The sequence below is a fragment of the Acomys minous genome (genome assembly GCF_964271855.1).
Source record: "Acomys minous genome assembly, chromosome: 16".
In the NCBI taxonomy this organism is placed as follows: Eukaryota; Metazoa; Chordata; class Mammalia; order Rodentia; family Muridae; genus Acomys; species Acomys minous.
This window is the reverse complement of record NC_140498.1, coordinates 73,103,264-73,126,147: the sequence shown is the minus strand read 5'-3', so window position 1 is coordinate 73,126,147 and position 22,884 is coordinate 73,103,264. Positions and strand designations below refer to the sequence as shown.

At 49.8% G+C, this 22,884-nt stretch overlaps 1 protein-coding gene across 1 annotated transcript; it reads right to left on the bottom strand.

Moving 5' to 3' along the window:
- Positions 1-89: 89 nt before the first annotated feature.
- Positions 90-22,527, bottom strand: PRKRIP1 (PRKR interacting protein 1). Its single transcript, XM_084764685.1, has 6 exons — positions 22,323-22,527; positions 21,071-21,149; positions 18,103-18,203; positions 15,445-15,530; positions 12,935-13,002; positions 90-473 (listed from the first exon to the last, which is right to left on the bottom strand). Exons 1-6 carry the CDS (start codon positions 22,446-22,448, stop codon positions 376-378), a joined length of 558 nt encoding a protein of 185 aa, XP_084620811.1. The 5' UTR covers positions 22,449-22,527; the 3' UTR covers positions 90-375.
- Between the last annotated feature and the right edge of the window lie 357 nt (positions 22,528-22,884).

Here is a 22,884-nt window from a genome sequence, read left to right as displayed (position 1 = left end):
GAGGTCTGCAGAAGAGGACCTGGCAAATCGCAGTCTCTGGGCCATCTCATGGCTTCTCCGAGGCTCTGGGAATTAATATCTTGCACATGTGGTTTTCTGCTCTTTACTAAATAAATATTCCCTTCACAGAAGCAGCCTAGAGCTCACTGCTGTTCAAGCAGAAGGGAGCAGGCATCAGGGAAGTGAGGCAGTCCCTCCCCTTCAGCAAGGGCAGGGCAGGACACAGTAGGCATTCCCTCTGCTCTGCAGGCAGCCAGAGCTGCAGGAGGCTCCTGCCTTCTCCCAACACAGCCAGTCTAGCCGCTAGGCCAAAGCCTCGGTTCCTTTCTTGAGGCAGGTCATGGAATGAGCTGGGCTCACGGCCGCTGAACCTCCTCATCGACCCATGATGACGCTGGGCTCCTCTTCCTCCTCCTCTGTTCCAGACGCCTCCTCAGAGCTGCTGGCATGCTGTTCCTGGCACTCATCCGGTTCTGTAACCACACAATATTCAAACCCTAAGCAGACAGATCCAACAGAGATAAGGGAGTTCTAATTGAGGAATAGTATGCACGCTACACCTACAATCCCAGCACTTTCAAAATGGAGAGGCAGGATGATAAAAAGTTCAAGGCTATCCTCAGCTACATAGTGAGTTTGAGGCCAGCCTGGGCAGCAAACCCTGTCTTAGAAAGAGGACAGAGGGCATACTTGCTCCCGGGCAGAAGCAGCCAGGAGCCAAAGATGGCCTTTGTGCCCACCAGTGCTCAATGCCACTGTTTGGAAGGTCTGTCACAAAAGCAAACTAAAGCACAAAAGCTCTCAGAGGGACACCTCAGTCTGGCCCAAAACACCTGGATGTACATATCAGAACCCAACACCCACAAACCAGGCCTGATGAGTGCATGGTCCCTGACATCTACATCATCACCTGCATGGGCACCATAAAAGACACTCAGGCCTTTCACACACACCCCACCCCACCCCCAAGCCTCAGGTTCTTACTGCAGATGGCAAAAGGATCTTCCAACTGAAGTGCAAACAAAAGGCCACGAGGCAAGGGGCTGTGCCCACACCACCACGCTGGCCTCTGGGCTTCCCTCATGGCCTGGGACCCCGCTCCTTATAACCTATGGCAGCTCTTAGGCTTCTAGCATATTCTAACACTGCACTAACACTATGGCACAGCTAACCTGGCCCACAGAACAGCACAGACAACTTGTCTGCGGTCCCTCTTGAACTGAGAGCAGGGGAGTGGGTGGGAGCTGGCTGGAAAGAGGCGGGGGAGAGCCTCAGCACAGGGGCCCAGCTGACTCACCAGGGACTTGTCAGCGCAGTGAAACTACTTTGTACATTTTACTGGTGGACTCACCATACTATGCATTGGACAAAATCCATGCAAAGGACTGGAGAGATGGCATAGTTCCCAGCACCCACATGGTGGTTTACAACCATGTGAAACTCCGTAGGCATTAGGCACACATGTAGTGCACATACATACATACATGCAGGCAAAACAAAATTACCTCCAACTCCAGAGGATCTGATGCTTTCCTTGCCTTCACAGGGTCTTACACATGCATGCATATATGTAAGTGCAGACATTTACATATAAATTAAAAAAATAAATCTTTAAAGTCACTTAGGTCAGGTCGGGGATTAGAATGGAATGTAGAATCCGGCTGACCTAAGGTCACCTCTGTGAAGGGCAGGGGTGGTGCTGACCAACAGCACTGGGACAGAGCAGGCTCTAAGGCTACAGGCAAAGGGCCTCTGTGTTCTGGTGTAAGGAGAGCACTGGCTGCTCTTCCAGAGGTCCTGAGTTCAATTCCCAGCAACACATGGTAGCTCACAACCATCTATAGTGAGAGCTGGTGAGAGAGGCCCCTTCTGGCCTGCAGGCACACATGTGGGCAGAATGCTGTACACATGATAAATAAATCTTAAAAAAAAAAAAAAAGGCCAGGCATGGTGGCACATACTTTTAATCCCAGCACTCAAGAAGGCAGAGGCAGGCAGATCCTTGTGAGTTTGAGGCCAGTCTGGTCTATAAAGTGAGTCCAGGGCAGCCACACTACAAGAAAAACCCTGTCTCAAAAAAACCACTACCACCACCAGCACCTGAGAGGCAGAGGCAGGCAGATTGCTGTGAGTTTGAGGCCAGCCTGGTCTACAAAGTGAGTTCAAGACAGCCAAGGTTACACAGAGAAACCCTGACTCGAAAAACAAACAAACCCCAAAAAACAAAAAGACAAAACAAAGAAAGAAAGAACATGTTCATGACAATACACCCCCTCCACGTGCTGCCCAGTGACTGATGACTGATGGGCTATACTGTGTGATGCTGACCCATCAGGCTAGATCACTTAGCATCAATGCACAGCAGAACTGCCCACCAATGCTTTCTCTGCCAGCCAAAGATGAACGATTCCTTCCACCCCATGCCAATGACCTTGTACCACCAAAAGAAAGCAGATGTCCTGGACCAACAACCAATGCTACATTGAGGGCAGAGAACTCTCACGATGAACCTGGAATATCTTACAGTACAAAGTAAGGACGTGCTGACAGCTTGTGGCTGGCTGGCTGACACATAATAGTGAGATTTCACCACAGGGACAACAGACAACTCCAACAACAAGGTAAAGAAAGACTGGGTCACACACACAGGTCTTCACAGATAAACACTTATGTAGACGGAGAGGCCATCTCATAAGTGGATGTTTATAGATCTCTGCCTTGAGGTTGGAGGTGCCTGACTGGACCTCAGTCCTTAGGTATGATGGGTTGCACATGGTGGTTTTCTTCCAAACATACATTATTTGGAGGAAGAACAGTGAATTTATAGTGGGCAAGCCTGATAACCACTACCTCTGTGATGTGGCCAACACCAACATCAACAGATGTTGGTAACATCTCAGGTGAGCTGGGATGCTGCGCTACAATACAGGGCTTGCCTAGCATGAGAGGCCATGGCTCCCACCTGCAGCACAACAATAAGAAAACAAACGAAACCCATCAACCACCGCTGAGACCCTGAGAAGCAGTGCTAAGTCATGTCAGCCTCCCAGTGTCCAGCCTGGACGTGCCAGTGGTATAGGACAGTGGCACACGCTCCAGCAGCTCCAGTCCAACCCCAGGAGAGACATCAGTCAAATCCCAGCTGAGGATCTTTTTGTTGTTTGTTTTCCAAGACAGGGTTTCTCTGTGTAGCCCTGCCTATCCTGGGCTCACTTTGTAGACCAGGCTGGGCTCAAACTAACAAGGATCCACCTGCCTCTGTGCCCCCGAAAGCTGCATGCGCCACTGTGCCTGGCTTTAACTGAGAGATCTTTTTTTTTTTTAAAAATATTTATTTATTATTATGCATACAGTGCTGAAAACGGCATCAGATCACAATATAGATGGTTGTGAGCCACCATGTGGTTGCCTGGAATTGAACTCATGACCTCTGGAAGAGCAATCAGTGCTCTTAACCGCTGAGCCATCTCTCCAGCCCCCCCTCCCTTTTTTTACTTTAAAGATTTATCATGTATACAGTGCTCTGCCTGCATGTACACCTGCAGGCCAGAAGAGGACACCAGACCACATTATAGATGGTTGTGAGCCACCATATAGTTGCTGGGAATTGAACTCAGAACCTCTGGAGAGCAGCCAGTGTTCTTAACCTCTGAGCCATCTCTCCAGCCCCAACTGAGGGATCTTATAGACACTGACCCAGATAGTCTGAGGAGCTGTCTCAGTCAGTGGAGCCCCAGGCCACGTGACGACTGAACACTCTGGGGCTCTGTGCTGAATTCTGCAGCAGGACAAAGAAAGGGAAGAAAAGGTAAGGGTCCTGGATACGGGAGGGAAACTAGCTAGCAACTCTAAGTAGATTAGGGTGTTAAACAGGGAGACTGAGTACATTAGAACTCTACCATCCCAAATTTCCACGAATCTAGAAGCATTCTGGGGGCTGGAGATGCAGCTCAGTGGTAGAGTGCTTGCCTAGCATGTGCAAGTGCCTAGGTTCAAGCCTAGCCAAACATTATAAAACAAAGTGTGTGTGTGTGTGTAACTTATTTTTGGTTTTTCTTTTTCAAGACAGGATTTCTCTGTGTAGTCTTGACTCTCCTGAATTCGTTCTGTAGACCAGCCATCCTCATTTTCACATTGAATTTCAAACTGTTTGAAATAATCCTAGCACTTGGGAGGCAGAGTCAGGCGGATCTCTTGAGTTTGAGGCTAGCCTGGTTTATAAAACAAGTTCCAGGATGGCCAGGGCTGTCTCAGAGAAACCCTGTCACAAAACAAACAAAAAAACATAAACACAAAAACAAACCCCTAAACACCACCACTAATCTGAACATGGTGACATAAGCATTTGATCCCAGCACTAGGAACAAGAAGCAGGCAGACCACTGTGAGGTCAAGGCCAGGCATGGCTACACAAAGACCCAGTCTACTGTTCTACTGTGGAGAGACACCATGCGCTTGCTTACATCGTCAGGGTTAGTCCATGGTCGTCACGGCAGGGAGCAGGCTAGTGTGTGTGTAGCATGCGTGCAGGCAAGGGTGGCGCTGGAGAAGTGGCCGGGCACTTCACATCCTGCTCCTCAGGCAGAAGGCAGAGAGTTCGAGACATTGGGCCTGGTGGCGCATGCCTTTAATCCCAGCATTTGGGAGGCAGAGGGAGGAGGATGGATGTGAGTTCGAGGCCAGCCTCTGAGAAACCCTGTCTCAAGAAACCAAAAAAACCAACCAACCAACCAACCTACCTCAAAGGCCACCCCAGCAACACAGCTCCTCAACAAGAACACTGTCAAACAGTACCAACTGATGACTAAGCATTCAAATATATGAGCCTTTGGGAGGCACACTCATTCAAACCACCACACATGACCCTATCTTAAAAAAAAAAAAAAAATCTTCCCCCAAAACACAAAGAATAGTAATCTTTTTGGAGAAGGGCATTTTGACACCTGGGATTTGTTTGTTTGAGACACAATCTTTCAAAGTCTATATTCTCCTCAAATGCCGGGTAATTCCCAAGTGCTAGAATTATTGTACCAAGCCTGCCCTAATATTTCCTTTGTAATTGTTTCCTTCCACTACTTTTAAGAATTAACGTATCTGCTGTGCTTGCGCCAGAGCACACGTGTGGACGTCAGGAGTCAGTGCTCTCCTCTACTATGTGGGTCCTGGGTGCTGAACTCAGTCATTTACCCACTAAGTCATCTCACTGGCCCCACCTTTCGTTACTCTGTAACTATCATTCCCACGGTACTTTAAAATCCAGGCGCCAAAGATTTATTATCATATATTATATTATGTGATGTTATATTTATATATTCTTGTGTGGGGATCAGAGGACAAACTGAGGGAGTCTTTTCCTTCTTCCAAGCAGGTCCTGAGGATTGAACTCAGGTCCTTAGCTTGGCTGATAAGCACCTTTACCCACTGAGCCACAGTGTGGACCATTTGGAGACTTTATTCAACTTACAGACATACCCCTGGGTGCAACTGAGGATGACAAGGTTTTTTAAAAATTACTTTAATTTTATTTTATGCACATTGGTGGTATGCCTGTGTGTGCGTGTCTTTGGATGTCAGATCTTAGAGTTACAGACAGATGCGAGCTGTCATGTGGGTGCTGGGAATTGAACCCGGGTCCAACTGGAAGAGCTGTCTCTCCAGCCCCAGATGACAGGGTTTTTTTGGTTTTCCATCAGATGGCTCAGACAGGAAACAGACAAAACAAAACGTAACAATCCCCACCCCAAAGCAAAGCAAAACAAAACACCCCAGCACTATGGAATTACAAGGCCATGGGAAACTGCCTGTGATACAAAGTTCAGCCCGGTGTTAAGGAGAACAGGGCACGAGGATGAAAGGCCGAGAGCAAGGAGACCCCAGCAGTGTGTCAGCGGTTATTTCCGTAAGGACTAGAGGCCACGATCACTCTCCACTCCTCTTCAATGTGCTCTAAAGATTCCCAAGCCAGACACAGCGGCTTCATGATCAAAGGACACAAAGAACAGGGCAGCTTTTCAGTCCACTACACTTAAGCCTGGAGATCTGAGCTTTGGTCCAGAGCACATGCCAGGTGCCATCCAGAGAGTGTCTCTAGAGTATCTCTACTCAAAAAGAATCCCATGCTCTTCTGATTAGGAGCCATCTGGCAGTGCCAGGAGATACGGTTGCTGCAATGATCAAGGGGACATGGCTGCTTCTGATGTACTTACTAGCAGCAGCTGAGCCCTGCATACAAGAGAAGCCCAGGCCAAGGTGCAGCTAGCGCTGAGGCTGGCAATGAGCTCCAGCTGTGCCCAATACAGAGCGCCTCAAGGTCACCCCAGGTTCCCTTGGAGGGCGGCTGTCTTAGGGAAGCAAAACTGTGGTTCCCACACATAAATGGGGAGCTCAGGGACACAGAAGGATCCAAGCTGGCTCATGCCAAACAGGTGCTGCCACTCAAACTCAAGTCCCAATTTGCAGGGTGCTGAGCTACTACAGAGCACAGCTGCATGACACCAAGTCACTACACACATAGCTGCAGAACAGAGTCACCACACACACAGCTGCAGGACACTGACTGAGTCACTGCACACAGCTGCAGGACACTGACTGAGTCACCGCACACACAGCTGCAGGACACTGACTGAGTCACTGCACACACAGCTGCAGGACACTGACTGAGAGTCACTGCACACACAGCTGCAGGACACTGAGTCACCACACACACAGCTGCAGGACACTGACTGAGTCACTGCACACACAGCTGCAGGACACTGACTGAGTCACCACACACACAGCTGCAGGACACTGACTGAGTCACTGCACACACAGCTGCAGGACACTGACTGAGTCACTGCACACACAGCTGCAGGACACTGACTGAGTCACTGCACACACAGCTGCAGGACACTGACTGAGTCACTGCACACATAGCTGCAGGACACTGAGTCACTGCACACAGCTGCAGGACACTGAGTTACTACACACAAAACTGCAGGACACTGAGTCACCGCACACACAGCTGCAGGACACTGACTGAGTCACCACACACATAGCTGCAGGACACTGACTGAGTCACTGCACACAGCTGCAGGACACTGACTGAGTCACTGCACACACAGCTGCAGGACACTGACTGAGTCACCGCACACAGCTGCAGGACACTGACTGAGTCACCGCACACACAGCTGCAGGACACTGACTGAGTCACTGCACACAGCTGCAGGACACTGACTGAGTCACCACACACATAGCTGCAGGACACTGACTGAGTCACTGCACACAGCTGCAGGACACTGACTGAGTCACCGCACACACAGCTGCAGGACACTGACTGAGTCACCGCATACACAGCTGCAGGACACTGACTGAGTCACCACACACACAGCTGCAGGACACTGACTGAGTCACCACACACACAGCTGCAGGACACTGACAGAGTCACTGCACACAGCTGCAGGACACCGAGTCACCACACACACACAGCTGCAGGACACTGACTGAGTCACCGCATACACAGCTGCAGGACACTGACTGAGTCACCGCACACACAGCTGCAGGACACTGACTGAGTCACCGCACACACAGCTGCAGGACACTGACAGAGTCACTGCACACAGCTGCAGGACACCGAGTCACCACACACACACAGCTGCAGGACACTGACTGAGTCACCACACACACAGCTGCAGGACACTGACAGAGTCACTGCACACAGCTGCAGGACACCGAGTCACCACACACACACAGCTGCAGGACACTGACTGAGTCACCGCATACACAGCTGCAGGACACTGACTGAGTCACCACACACACAGCTGCAGGACACTGACTGAGTCACCACACACACAGCTGCAGGACACTGACAGAGTCACTGCACACAGCTGCAGGACACCGAGTCACCACACACACACAGCTGCAGGACACTGACTGAGTCACCGCATACACAGCTGCAGGACACTGACTGAGTCACCACACACACAGCTGCAGGACACTGACTGAGTCACCACACACACAGCTGCAGGACACTGACTGAGTCACCACACACACAGCTGCAGGACACTGACTGAGTCACCACACACACAGCTGCAGGACACTGACTGAGTCACCACACACACAGCTGCAGGACACTGACTGAGTCACCGCACACACAGCTGCAGGACACTGACTGAGTCACCGCACACACAGCTGCAGGACACTGACTGAGTCACTGCACACACAGCTGCAGGACACTGACTGAGTCACTGCACACACAGCTGCAGGACACTGACTGAGTCACTGCACACACAGCTGCAGGACACTGACAGAGTCACTATCCAGCACAGAACACAGCGTAGGCAGCTGCCCTTCCTGCCACCCCACCTTTTAAAAGAGGAACGAAGAACTTCAGAGATGGGTCACTGTCAACCCAGCCGGGCCCCATGGTGTGCTGCGGCCACCTTGTGGCCCACTGTGGCAGCACAGTTACATTCTATTCTTTTTAACCAGGCAACTACTAGAAAGCTTCCTTCTTCACAAAATGAAAAATAAGGAGATAATCAGAAAAGTCGAGGAGAAAGGCAGGTAAGTCACTTCTGACAACCTGCAGACTTATTTCTACTATTATTCATCAACAGAAAGCGCACACAACCAGGTAGTTCTGGTATGACACGTGGCCCACGCACTGTAGCAATGAGAACATTTGTTCGTGCGGTTCTGAAGATAACTTTAAGCTTCTGACACCCTCACCCCCCCACCCCCTCACCCGGCTCCCCGCTTCCACCTCCTGAGGCTGAGACGCACATACCCAGGCCCAACCTAATGCAGCCCTGGGGATGGAAGCCAGGTCCTTCTATCTTAGGCCAGCATCCAACCAACTGAGCTACAGTCCTAGCCCAAGCATAGTTGTCTTTATTTGAGACAAAGTCTATTTTTTTTAAAGGTAAGGTTTCTTTGTGTAGCCCTGGCTGTCCTAGGATCTGTAGACCAGGCTGGCCTTGAACTCAGAGCTCCACCTGCCTCTGCCTCCCGAGTGCTGGGATTAAATGTGTGCACCAACTACCTCCCATCGAGACAAGGTCTTTTTATGTAGCTCTAGCTGGCCAGAGATTTGCTTGCTCACTCTCCTGCCCAAGAGCTGGGATTATAGGCACGTGACATCACAGCCAGCCCAAGTTTTATTTGTTTACCTTTTTTGAGGCACGGTCTCACTATGTGCCTCTGGCTGGTCTGAAACTTACTGTGTAGACAGACCATGGACTCCCAGAGGTGTGCCCGCCTGTGCCCCCTGAATGCTGAGGTTAGAGGTGGGTGCCACCATGTCTGCCCATCTACTTCTTAATATTGTTCCACTGTTACCACAACGTGTCCAGGGCCATCACCTGCCTAAACTGCAAACCTATTAACAACATCCCATCGTCTGTCTCTGAAACCTGTGCCACCATTACCATGTCTGTATGAATTTGGTGCTGAGAACCTTAGAGCCGTGGCACACACACGTGGAACTTCCCCCCTTGGGTCTATCTCACTGCAGTCCATGCTAGCCTTGAGGCACACCAGCTTCCATCCTGTCTCTAGCAGATGCTGTGCAGAGGCGGAAAGAGAAGCCTTGTGTGGGACAAGATGGAGGCAAGAACCAACTCCTGAAAGCTGTGCCCTAACCTCCATGCGTGCCTGAGAGTACACACATACCAGAGTAAGTGAAAAACAAAGTAGCCTATGCTACGCAGTTCAAGGCCCACCGGGTTCAGAGTAGACCCTGACTAGCGCAAAGCAACAACAGCAATGGGCCTTGTATCTTCCCGGCATTACACAGTTCTGCCAAAGGACAGATGTTAGTATGCACGCTGTCATGAGGACATAGCTTTAACATGAGGTGGGCCCTTATCTTCACTGCTGAACTGGAAAGAACTAACCCAGATTGGTCACTGGGTGGCACTCTTGGGTGGTACCTGAGGAGCACAGCAAATACTCTAAGTGACTGGGAGGCAGGCACAACCACAACCCACAGGAGGGCCAGAACGTGCTCGCTGAAGACAGCCAAGTTAGTGATCCACTAGAAGTAGAAACAAGACCACAGCCTTGAAGGATGCCACTCAAAAAGTCCAGGATACACCAGAAAATAACTTGGCTTCTGAAGAGCCAGAAAGTCCAACTGGTACAGGGCAACCAAGAAAACCCGAGGCCCAGACAGACAGGGCCAACACTGAGACAGCCCAGGCACTGGAATTAAGCAGCTCAGCTGTGCTAAGTGGTGTGTTTATCATTTGACACAAGTTGGGATCATCTGGGAAGAGGGAAACCTCAACCGAGAAAACGCCTCCATTAGATTGGCGTACCGGCAACTCTGTGGGAATTTTCTTGATTAATGATTGATGAGCAAGGGCCCAGCCCACTGTGAGCAGTGTCACCCTGGGCAGGTGGTCCTGGGTACAGGCTGAGCAAGCCACGGAGTGTGGCACCTGCGCCACCGAGGTACAGAGTCAAGGGTGAGGGACTGCGGATTTAACACACAATAAAACAATGGGTCCTTCATGCTAAGAGCAGCAGCAGCAGTGGGCAGCTTTTATTCAGCGTCCAAAGAGCCTTTTATAGGCAGCAAAGCAGGAATGCCACTTGTAGGTGAAATCCCTCAAGAGGTGATTGCACACGAGGGAAAGTCCCAAGGAAGGGAGGGGGTGCCTTCTCAGAGCGGTAGCCATAACTAGCTAACCAATGTAAGCACAAACACGGAAGCTGCTAAAACTAGAACATGCAACAGCAAGACAGGCAGGCAGCCCAGTCGGGCCTGGTTCCCACAGTGGGGTGCAAGTCAGTAAGCAGCACCCCTCCATGACTGCTGCGTCGGTTCCCTGTTGGAGTTACAACTTTGACTTCCCTCCATGCTGGAGTGCAGCTGTAAGCTGACATAAACCCAAGATGCTTTTGGTCATGGTGTTTTATCACGACTGTAGACAGCAAACTAAGACAGAATCTGGCTTAAATGTTTTTTCTAGAATTTAAGAGTGGCCTAGTCTGGCAATAATGGGAAGGCAGTCAGTCGTGCATAGTGGTGCTGGCATAATCCTTTAATCCTAGCACTCAGGTGGATCTCTGTGAGCTCAAAGCCAGCTTGATGCACATAATGAGTTCCAGGAAAGCTGGGGCTACATAGAGAGATGCTGTCTTGAAAATAACAAAACAGGGCTGGAGAGATGGCTCAGAGGTTACCAGCACTGCCTGCTCTTCCAAAGGTCCTGAGTTCAATTCCCAGCAACCACATGGTGGCTCACAGCCATCTATAATGAGATCTGATGCCCTCTTCTGGCCTGCAGGCAGAATACCGTATACATAATAAATAAATAAATCTTTGAAGGAAGAAAAAAAAACCAAACCTTTAATCTCAGCACTCGGGAAGCAGAGGCAGGCAGATCTCTGTGAATTTGGGAGCCAGCCTGGTCTACAGAGCTAGTTCTAGGATAGCCAGGGCTACACAAAGAAACCCTGTCTCAACTCGCTCCTCCACCAAAAAAGAACAGGCAGGCAGGTAGAAACTGCAGGGACGAAATGGAGGCATACATTAGAATCTAAGGGACGCCTTCAGAGCTTCCACACACACTAAGTCACCAAACAGAATACACAAGCCAGGAGCAACCACAAAATGGAGACATCACGGGAAAGAAAACATTTCCACCTGATTCGACAAAGTGTATGAGTGAGTGCAGGAGCAGCTATGGAGGGACACTCTCACATCCTGTTTAAGGTCGTGAGACACTAAGGTGACCGTGATAGCAGCCTGTACACAGGAGTCCCCAGAGCACCAACAGTCCATGACACGGCAGGGGGCTGGACACACAAGCTGGACGTAACAGTGCAGATCTGTGATCACACAACGTGGGAGGTAGAGGAGGAGGGTCAGGAGTGCAAGGCCAGCCTGGGCTACATGAGACTACATCAAACAAAACAAGACAACAAGAATCAAACAAAACCAAAAGCACAGTAGCAGGCCTGGTACGGTGGGTCAGTGGGTGAGGCTCTTGCTGTGAAGCCTTGATCAAGTCTGATCCCTAGAACATGGTAGAAGGAAAGAAACAATGCCTGCACTTAGGAGGTGGAGGCTGCAGGGGAAGATCAGAGTCAGCCTTGGCCATAGTGAGACGGAGCCAGGCTGGCGACATGGATCCCCTCAAAAGCTAAGACACTAGAGGATTAGCAGATGGATCAGTCCGTAAAAGCACTTGCCTTCATAGCACGAGGGCCTGAGTTTGGTTCCCCAGCACCAACAGGGAGAGTGGGCATGGCAGCGTGTGCGTGTACTCCTAGCTCAATGGAGCCGGAGCCAGGAGGTGCCCTGGGGCTCGCTAGCTGGCCAGCCTAGGCAAATCAGTGACTCCAGGGTCAGTGAAGGACTGTGTCACAAAACAAAAGTGGGAGAGCAATTTAAGGAGGAACCTGACATTGTCCTCTGGCTTCCATGGGCATGTGCACACATGTACAAACACACATGTGTATATGTGCAGGACACATAACAAAGGGCTCCAAATGCTGGGATCGCCCTTCAATCCTTCCTCCTAGGAAGACAAATGAGGCAAGACGAAGAACAAGTGGAGGGCAGCTGGAGGTACCTGAGGAGCAGAGGCAGTGTGGACAGGGACGGAGCGGGCAACACTGGTAACCAGACATGCATTAAACTCCCCACTAGCCTACTGTGTGAGCCAGCAGCTTTCCTTTCTGCTTAAGCCAGTCTGGCTTTCTTTTCTTTTTGCTTTTTTTGAGACATGGTCTGTCTACATAGCCTTGGCTGTCCTGGACTCACTTTTAGAGATCCTCCTGCCTCTGCCTTCTCAGTGCTAGGATTAAAGGTGTGCGCCATCATGCCTGGCTCAGTCCCGTGGCTTCCTGACACATGCAGTTAGAGTCTTCACTACTACAGGCTACTGCCACTGTCACCTAGCGATGGTGACTGGCAGGCACTGAGAGAAATGTGGTCACAGCTCACCTTCCTTCTGTTTCTTCTGTTCAAGTTTCATCTTCTTTGCCAGTAACTTCTTCTCCTTTAACTTCTGGCTACACATGGGAGACATACGCAGTGGTTATCTTAGTGGCACATCTATTTATGCTGTCTTACAACAACACAAACGTTACAGTAATGGGCTGGAGAGGTGGCTCAGCAGTCAGAGGACTCTCAGTTCCCAGTGTCCATGCCAGGTAAGTCAGAGCTGCCTGCAACTCCGGCTCCTCTTTTGGCCTCATGGGCATTTATATTCGCATGCATAAACTCACACAGACATACACGCACTTAAAAGTAAAATATCTTAAGAAAAAAAAAAACTATTCTGGGCCAGGTGTGGTGGCGCACGCCTTTAATCCCAGCACTTGGGAAGAAGAGGCAGGCGGATCACTGTGAGTTCAAGGCCAGCCTGGTCTACAAAGCAGGACAGCCAAGGCTACACTGAGAAACCCTGTCTCGAAAAACAAAACAAAAGATTCTGTTAGCCTATTATTATCATCAGCTGTTTTCACTGAAGTGTGTCAAGATCAAACTCCGAGAAGTTGGCTGAGTGTGGGGCTTGCATCTGCCTTCTGAGCATGTGGTGGAGCTAAGGCAGAAAAAGCACGAGTTCAAGGCCAGTCTGGGATACACAGTGAACCCTGTCTTAAAAAAATAGACAAGTGGGGGCTGGAGAGATGGCTCAGTGGTTAAGAGCCCTGCCTGCTCTTCCAAAACTCCTGAGCTCGATTCCCAGCAACCACACGGTGGCTCACAACCACCTATATGAGATCTGGTGCCTTCTGGTGTGCAAGCTCACATGCAGGCAGAACACTGTATAAATAATACATAAATAAATCTTAAAAAAAAAAATAGACAGGTGGCCGGAGAGATGGCTCAGTGGTTAAGAGTGTCTTCTACGTAATCATCAAGACCAGAGTTTGGATCCTGGAATCCATGCGACACATCTGCCAATGCCAATGACTGCAACTCCAAGGAATCCAATGGCTTCTCTAAGCTTCTGTACACATAGACACACACAGACACACAGACACACAGCATCCTCTTTAAAAAAAAAAGTCACATGGGAAGTTTGGTCAAAAGAATTTCATAAATCCCTCGTCCAAATGTAGAGGCAGGGAGATCAAGTGTTCAAGGCCAGCCTCAGCTACACAGCGAAAACAAACCGCAGAAATGAAGGGAGGCACAGAAACCCAGAGTCGCCAGCGCTCTGGCTCGTACCGTTAGGGGGTCTGTAACAGGCTGAGGGACCGCAGGGACGTGTGGCTTCTGGGGTACTACAAGGAGTCACTCCTCTCAGCGCTGCTCATCTTGGGGCCCCCTATCCACGGCTGCTGCAGGTTACACAACTGAACTTTTTGTTATCTGTTTACAGGATTTCTTTCTTCTTTTTTTCTTTGAGACAGAGTTTCTTAATTCTTAATTTATTTTTTAATTATGTGTGTTTGAGTGTGGGTATGTGCACCTAAGTGTAGTGTCCATGTGTCCATGGAGGCCAGAAGAAGGCGTCAGATCCTCTGGGGCTAGAGTTACAGGTGGTTGTGAGGCACCCAACACCATAGGTGTGGAAGCTGAACCCCAGGCCTCTGGAGGAGCAGCAGGTGCTGTTTGCCGCTGAACCATTATTCACACATGATGTGTGGTAGTGTGCATGACATATGTGGAGGTCAGAAGACTGGCCCCCCAACCCCGCCCCGGCTTTTTGAGACAGGATTTCTCTGTGTAGCTCTGGAGCTCACTATGTAGACCAGGTTAGCATATCCACCTGGTCTGCCTCTGGAGAGTAGGGGTTAAAGGTGTGTGCCACTATACCCAGCTTAAGGATCACTTTTTCAAAGAATTATTTATTTATTACGCATACAGTGTTTTGCCTGCCAGCCAGAAGAGGGCACCAGATCTCATTATAGATGTGAGCCACCATGTGGTTGCTGAGAATTGAACTCAGGTCCTCTGGAAGAGCAGACAGTGCTTTTAATCTCTGAGTCATCTCTCTAGTCCTTGAGGACTACTTTTAAAAACTACCATGCAGAAGCCAGGCATGGTGGCAGACACCTTTAATCCCAACACTCGGGAGGCAGAGGCAGGTGGATCAATGGGATCGAGGCCAGCCTGGTCTACAAAGCAAGTCTAGGACAGCCAAGGCTACACAGAGAAATCCTGTTTTGAAAAACCAAACACCTGTGCCAAACCACCATGCAGGTTCTGGATACTGAACTTCGGGCTGGGAGCAAGCATCTTTACCTGCTGAGCCATGTTACCAAGCCTTTTGCTTTGTAGTTGTTTTGTGATAGGGTCTTGCAATTTGCCTCTGGCTGGTCTTGAGCTCCTGGGTCAGACAATCCTCCTGCCCTGGCTTACCTAGCAGCTGGGACCACATGTCCTTGCCCTACAGCGGCTGTTGGTGAACTCTGGCCTGTAAGGACTTGGTCCATTACCTACTATCCACGTTCCCATTTCCAGCCTGCAGGCCTCAAGGACCACCAGGATAAAGTTCTTACCGCTTTTTCCGGCGCTTTGCAGTCTGCTCCTCTGCAGCAATTTTATTCTTTTCTAGTCTCTTCTGAAACTCTGCATCCAGTTTTTGCTGGAAAAAACAAACCACCACCCCATCACTCACTCAGCTATACCCTGGGCTGGACAGGCTTTAAGTATAAGAGTTCAAATTCTATGGGCACACCACTAGGGGTGCCACAGGTGCCACCTAGGTCCCCAGAGCCACTTTAGCCTTAAAAGATTGCCCTAAGTGGGACAGGTAATCCACACAGTGTTCACAGAGACACCACTTATGTAAGCCAAAGCCTGCAAGAGATGTAGGGAGGGAGCTGATGTGCGTGCATACAATAAATGGCACAGAGGAGAGAAAAGCAAGAGAGAAGTACACAGAGGGATGGGAGGGGAAAGAGGGAGAGGGGGTGGGGGGGAGAGAGAGAGAGAGAGAAGAAGGAGGAGGAGGAGGAGGAGGAGGAGGGAGGGAGGGAGGGAGGGAAGGAAGGTCTGGGGGTGGGGAGAATGAGATGGGAACCTCTGAGGACAAGGACGCTCTGACACCTGCCCCCAGCCACCAAGCAGAGCGCAGCAGCAGCAGGAAGGGCCAGAGGAGCCCTGCCCAGCAAGTAGGCCCTGAAGCCCTGAGCAGTGACTAGAGAAGTGACTCTAGAGCAGGACAGTAAGGAGGGGAGTGGCTCAGGGAGCAAGGCTTCCATGTGTACAGCACTGTCTTCCAAGCCAGACAGCGGCCATCCTTGAGTTCTTCCACGACTGCTTATAAAAGAAGTAAGCTCTGGAAACTCACTGATTCCCCAGAGAGAACCTTGCCTTGTCACTGGGACCCTGGAGGGAGGGGCTGGATATTTCCTCTTCCCGTTAACTCTACAATTCTTGAAACACCATGCAAGTGTAAGGACACAACCTTGGATCCACAGACCCCATGTTAGAGGCAGTCTGTAATCCCCCTGCCACCACACCTGGCACTTTTTTGTTTTTTTGTTTTTTAAAGACAAGAGTTTCTGTGCGTAGGTAGCCCTGGCCATCCTAGAATTCACTTTGTAGACCTGTAGACCAGGCTGGCCCTGAATTCACAGAGGTCCACCTGCCTCTGTCTCCTGAGTGCTGGGATTAAAGTTGTGCAACACTACTGTCTGCACCTGGCACTCTTATTTTTATTTTTTTTTAAAGATTTATTTATTTACACCGGATGTGGTGGTACATACCTACAATCCCAGCACTCAAGAGGCAGAGGAAAGCAGATTGCTGTAAGTTCAAGACCAGTCTGGTCTACAAAGCAAGTCCAGGACAGCCAAGGCTACAGAGAGAAACCCTGTCTCGAAAAGCTAAAAAAAAGAAAAAGATTTATTTATTTATTACACATAATGTTCTGCCTCAATGTATGCATGCAAACCAGAAGACGGCACCAGATCTCATTATATGGTTATGAACCACCATGTGATTGGTGGAAATTGAACTCAGGACCTCTGGAAGAGCAGACAGTGCTCTTAACCTCTAAGCCATCTCTCCAGCCTGCACCTGACACTCTTTTTTTTTTTTTTTTTTTGGTTTTTCGAGACAGGGTTTCTCTGTGTAGCCTTGGCTGTCCTGGACTCACTTTGTAGACAAGGCTGTCCTCGAACTCACAGCGATCCGCCTGCCTCTGCCTCTCGAGTGCTGGGATTAAAGGCGTGCGCCACCACGCCCGGCACACCTGATACTCTTAATGGTTCTTTTTCGGTCTTTGAGACAGGGGAAACAGGATTTCTCTGTGTAGCCTTGGCTGTTCTGTACTCACTTTGTAGACCAGGCTGGACCCCAACTCACAGAGATCTGCCTGCCTCTGCCTCCTGAGTGCTGGGATTACAGGCAGGTACCACCACACTTGGCTCTCTTAATGGTTCTTAAAGCACGATGTCTAAAGCAACTCTTTTTTTTCTTTTCTGGTTTTTTGAGACAGGGTTTCTCTGTGTAGCCTTGGCTGTCCTAGACTCACTTTGTAGATCAGGCTGGCCTTGAACTCACAGGGATTCACTTGCATCTGCCTCCCGAGTGCTAGGATTAAAGGAATGTGCCACCACACCTGGCCCTGACTGCTTTTCCAGAGGCCCAGGTTTCAAATCCCAGCACCCATGTGACAGCTCACACCTGTCTGTAACTCCATGATCTGACACTCTCACACAGACACGCATGCAGGCAAAACACCACTGCACATAAAAATAAATAAAATGTTAAAAAAAAAATAAAGCTATTGGGGTTAGGGGTTTAACTTAGTGGTAGAATGCTTGCCTAGCAAGGGCAAGGCCCTGGATTCAGTCCTTAGCTCTGGGAAAAGAAAGAAAAAAGAATAAACTATTTGTCACCTGAAAACAAGAAATGTAAGCACTAAGGAAACTCGACTCCTCTGAGAAACAGGTGCTGCGCGCAGCACTATTTACAGAACCAGTGAACTTCATGCGGTCCTCAGACCAACAGAGGAGTGAGGAGGACATCTCCCGCGGCGTGGAAGGCCCACTTACTGTCCCACTGCATGGCAAATGGCCCACAGAGAGGCAGGGCCTCTGCGGTGCCCTCCCACATACATGGAAGACTCCTACACGTCACTGTTCTAGTAGGAACAGCTTGTAGTGTCACGTCTGACGCGGGGTCACTGGGTTCTGTGGCTCACTGACCTTCTCAGCCATGGCATCCATGTAGTCCTGCCGCTGGTACTCTCTCCGCCGTAGGTGCCTATACACGTGGAACTCTCCGCTGCCAGCCCCGGCACTGGAACCTACAGCCAGAACAGTCCAGAACTCTAGATGAAACTCAGTTACCAGGCCTTGGGATAGAACACACTAGCCGAACGTTTGCTTGGTAGGAACAGGACCTGAGTTTAATCTCCAGGCCCACAAAAGAGGAGGAATCCAGTCTCCACCACAAGCTGCACTTAACCCAGAAAGATAAGCACTCAACTGAAGGCACTGTGTGCGCTGGGTTTTTCTATTGTACTGTAGCCAGGACAGCACGTGGCTCATGGTAGCTATTATCTGGTGACTTGTAGGAACGCTGACTATGAAGTCACTGAGAACCCCACTGTGTCTATAGTCCCAGCACCCAGAGGGTGAGGCCAGAGGAGTGAGAACTCAGGGCAACTTGAGCTACACAGCAAGCCCTCGGCTCAGAACAAGACAAGACAAAGCTCTATGTGGCAGGAAGAGAGGAGCAGACTGCAGTTTAGTGACAGCCATCTAGAAAGGACTTTCAATACCCCTCCATGACTGTACAGGCGACATGCTAGAGTCCTAAAAGTGGAAAAACTTGTGATACAGCACTCGGGAGGCAGAGGCAGGTGGATCGCTGTGAGTTCCAGGCCAGCCTGGTCTATAAAATAAGTCCAGGACAGCCAAGGCTACACAGAGACCCTGTCTCAAAACAAAAACAACAACAACAAAACAAAAACAACAACAAAAAGATAAAAAAGAAAAACTTGTGATACTACAAGTGAAAAAAAATGTGTTAAAAATCATATGAATACCTATATAGAAACAATTTTCCTTAAACAAAAGGTTTTGACTATAAAGAGGTCCAGAAAGTTGTATCAGAATGTTTCATGTGGAATGATGGAATATCGCATGGCATTCTGTCTGTCTGTCTGTCTGTCTGTCTCTACCTAACTGCCTACCTATCTATGTTTCTTGAGACAGGGTTTCTCTGTGTAGCCTTGGCTGTCCTGGAACTCACTGTGTAGACCAGGCTGGCTTCAAACTCAGAGACCCACCTACCTCAGCCTCTGGAGTGCTGGGATTACAGGTGTGCACTACCACCTCCCAGAAGGTGGCTCTCTTAAAAGAAGTGCTGTTGTTGTTTTTTTTAAGTTATGTGTACATATGCACCTGCCTGTGCGTTTGTGCACAAGTGCAGGTGTCCATGGGGTGAGTACCCACTGAGTCCAGAAGAGGGTGTTGGGTCCTCTGGAGCTGAAGTTACAGGCACCTGTGAGCTGCCCAGTATGGGTGCTGGGAATCAGACTAGGGTTCTCTGCAAGGACACACTCTTAGCTGCTGACTCATCTTTCCAGCCCCGAACTTTACTGAACGAGGGGCTCACCATGTATTCCTAGCTGGCCTGGAACGCTAGCTAAAGATAAGGAAGGCCTCAAACCCTGACTTCTGAGAGCCTGTATTCAAGTGCACACAGTATGGCCAACCTTTTTTTTTTTTTTTTAAATTACATGTGTGTATTTGTGTATTTGTATGCAGGGGAGGAAATGAGCACATCACGAACACAGAGGTCATGGACAGCCTGCAGGAGTCGCTTCTCTCTTACCACTTGGCAGGTGCCTCCACCTGCTGAGCATCTTCCCAGCTCTCTCCACACCTCTACTATTGGCTTCTACTTAGTACATGTTAATCTAACCCACTACACAACAAACAGGTTTTCACTTGGAGGCCAGTGAGACGGCTCAGTGGGTAAAACCACCTGCTGCCAGGCCTGACAAACTTAGTCCATCCTGGAACCTACATGGTGGCCGGAGAGAACGGACTCCTCTGACCTCCACAGAGGCACCATGATGTGCGTGTGTGCATGTGTACAAGTACACACAAATAAATACATCTTTACAGAGCATCATTTGTCATCACAAAGAATGAGAAAGTCAGGCACAATGGTTGTTCTGATTAGTTTTATGTCCACTTGACACAAGCTAGTGTCATTTCAAAGGAAGGAACATCAGTTGTGAAAAAAGCCTTCATAAAACCTGCCTGTAGGGCATTTTCTTTATTAGCGATTGATGGGGGAGGGCCCAGGCCACTGAGGGTGGTGCCCTCCCTGGGCTGGGGGCCCTGGGCTCTATGAGGAAGCAGGCTGAGCAAGCCAGTAAGCAGCCCCTCTTCATTACCTCTACAGCAGGTCCTGCCTCCGGGTTCCAGGCCTATTTGAGCTCCTGTCCTGACTTCCTTCAGGGATGAACAGCGATGTAGAGGTATAAGCCAAATAAACCCTTTCCTCCCCAGCTTGCCTTTGGTCATGGTGTTTCATGGTAACTATAGTAACCCTAACTAGGACAATGGGGAGGCAGAGGTGTGAGGATTAAGCCTGGTTCACATAGTGAGACTCTACCTCAAGGAAAAAACAAAAACAAAACAAGACAAACAAACAAAAAACCAGCTTAGCATAAAGGAAGCCTGGAAGGTCTTCCCTAACTAGCTCCTTTGTCTGATCATGTGGACCTTTACCAACTTTTAAAGCCTGTGAAAAAAATGGCTGAACCACAAGAAAGAAAACTACCTAAGAAAAGCTGGGAAGCCAGTGTCTAGTGCCAAACCATAGACACAGCACTCCTCCACTAGAAAGGCAAAAAATTCTTCCTATCAAAGATCTAATTGACAGCCTGGCAGTGGTGGTGCATGCCTTTAATCCCAGCACTTGGGAGGTAGAGACAGGTGGATCTCTGTGAGTTCCAGGACCACCAAGGCTACACAGAGAAAACCCATCTCCCTGTCTTAAGATGCGCCCTCCCCCAAAAAAAGACCTAATTGACAAGCATCAACAACCGTGTTTGTATTTCCTGTAAAAATTATCCACCCCCACGCCTGACACTGACACACACACACACACACACACACACACACACACACACACACACACAAGAGACTTTACCCATGACATCTCGGACAAATTCTGGAGGAGGCCGAGGAGCCCACTCATTCATTTTCTCTGGAATTGGAACTGCTTTGTCCTGAAACAGTTAAACGGAAAGGCGTTTGTAAACGGAAGGTTGCCGAGGAAACCAAGGAAGCTACATCTCTTCTGATCTAACACAAATGCGCAGGCGTCTCACACCTGGAGCTGACTTGAATGTTCGTCCTCTGCCCTGAGCTTACTTCATCCTGTACTCCACAGGGCCTATCAAGGGCCAAAGCTCTCTCCTGTGCCGCACAAGTCTGGAATCTCAGTCACTGAGAGGAGAGCCAACTTCTTATCAAAGATATGAGATCTTGTTAGCTGTTTTTATAAGGCCCGGCTGGGAAGTAAATACGGATGCATTCCAAATTTGTTGGCCAGTGACAACAATGTAAAGACTAGTGGGTGCTATTTAGAGGAGGTGAACACTTTTGCTAATGCATCAGTTCTGTCTTTTTGCTTGCTTCTGAGATAGGTCTCACAGTGGAGCTGACCCGAAACGCACTATGTTGACCAGGCCTGCCTCGAGTTTGCAGCACACTTCTGGTGTCAGCCCCCAGAGTGCTGGGACTGCAGGTGTGCACCACCACGCCCAGCCTCTACCGCTCGGTTCTTACTAAAACTTACTAAAAAAAAAGGGGGGGGGGCTGTGGCGCAACCTAGAATAGTAGCGCAGAACTAGTTGGGGAGATAAGGCAGGAGGACCCCAAATTTGAGGAATGCCTGTACTACAGAGCCGATTCTGTAAGGAGCGTGAGTACAAAGTGCAACGCCACAATAATACCGAAAAAAAAAATTCAAAAGGAGCGTGGGAAAGGCTGGACAGCGCCTTCATGCAGCTGCTCTGGAGGCCAAGGACAGGCGTGAATTCACACTCACTCTCTCTTCTTATTTTATTTTATTTTTTCTTTTGTTTTTTTTTTGTTTTTTTTTGTTTTGTTTGTTTTTTTGTTTTTTTGGGGACAGGGTTTCTCTGTGTAGCCTTGACTATCCTGGACTCGCTTTGTAGACCACGCTGGCCTCGAACACACAGCGATCCACCTGCCTCTACCTCCCAAATGCTGGGATTAAAGGCGTGCGCCCGGCAGGGAAGCTCACTCTCTAAGGGGCAGCCTTCTCCGTCCCGGGCTTGCTCTAGGGTTACTGAATGTAGCGTTCCCGCGTCTGGCGGCGGGGTGAAGGGGCTGGGCATCAGTTGGCCCGGGCCGCAGAGCCCACTCCCACTCACCGGGTTCTTCATGAGCCTCTCCAGCTTGAGCTTCTGCTCCTCGGCTGCATTCTTAGGGATGACGAGCGTCTGCGGCTCTTTCTTGGGCCTGGGCGGTCTCACAGAGGTGGCAGCGGGACTAGCCATCGCCGCTTTCCCACTTCCTCGCGAACGCCACCGGAGGACGCGTATCTTGATGACGACAGAAGGCCGCGCCAGCTGCGCACGCGCACTCCCGAACTGGGAAGCCCTCCGGCGGCGCGTGCGCACTGGCTTTACGGAGGTAAGAGGCGGCGCCACAAGCCTTAGCAGCTTGTTGAATATTCATGATCGCGAGGCCGGTGTGGCTTATTTAGAGCATATCACCTTTCTTTCATTTCCTGTTTCAAAACAAATCAGGGCCGCCCGACTCTCACATCCCTACGGAAAAAGGCGGCCTTTCGTGATGAGTGGCCTGGCTCCAGGCGACCTCTCAGGTCTCCAAGGGGTTCGTGCCGCGTACTCGTGGCCCTCAGCACCTCCCTCCGGTTTCGCTTGCTCCTGGGCTTTGTTTCAGAGAGTTATTATATCTAGCTTCTTGCTT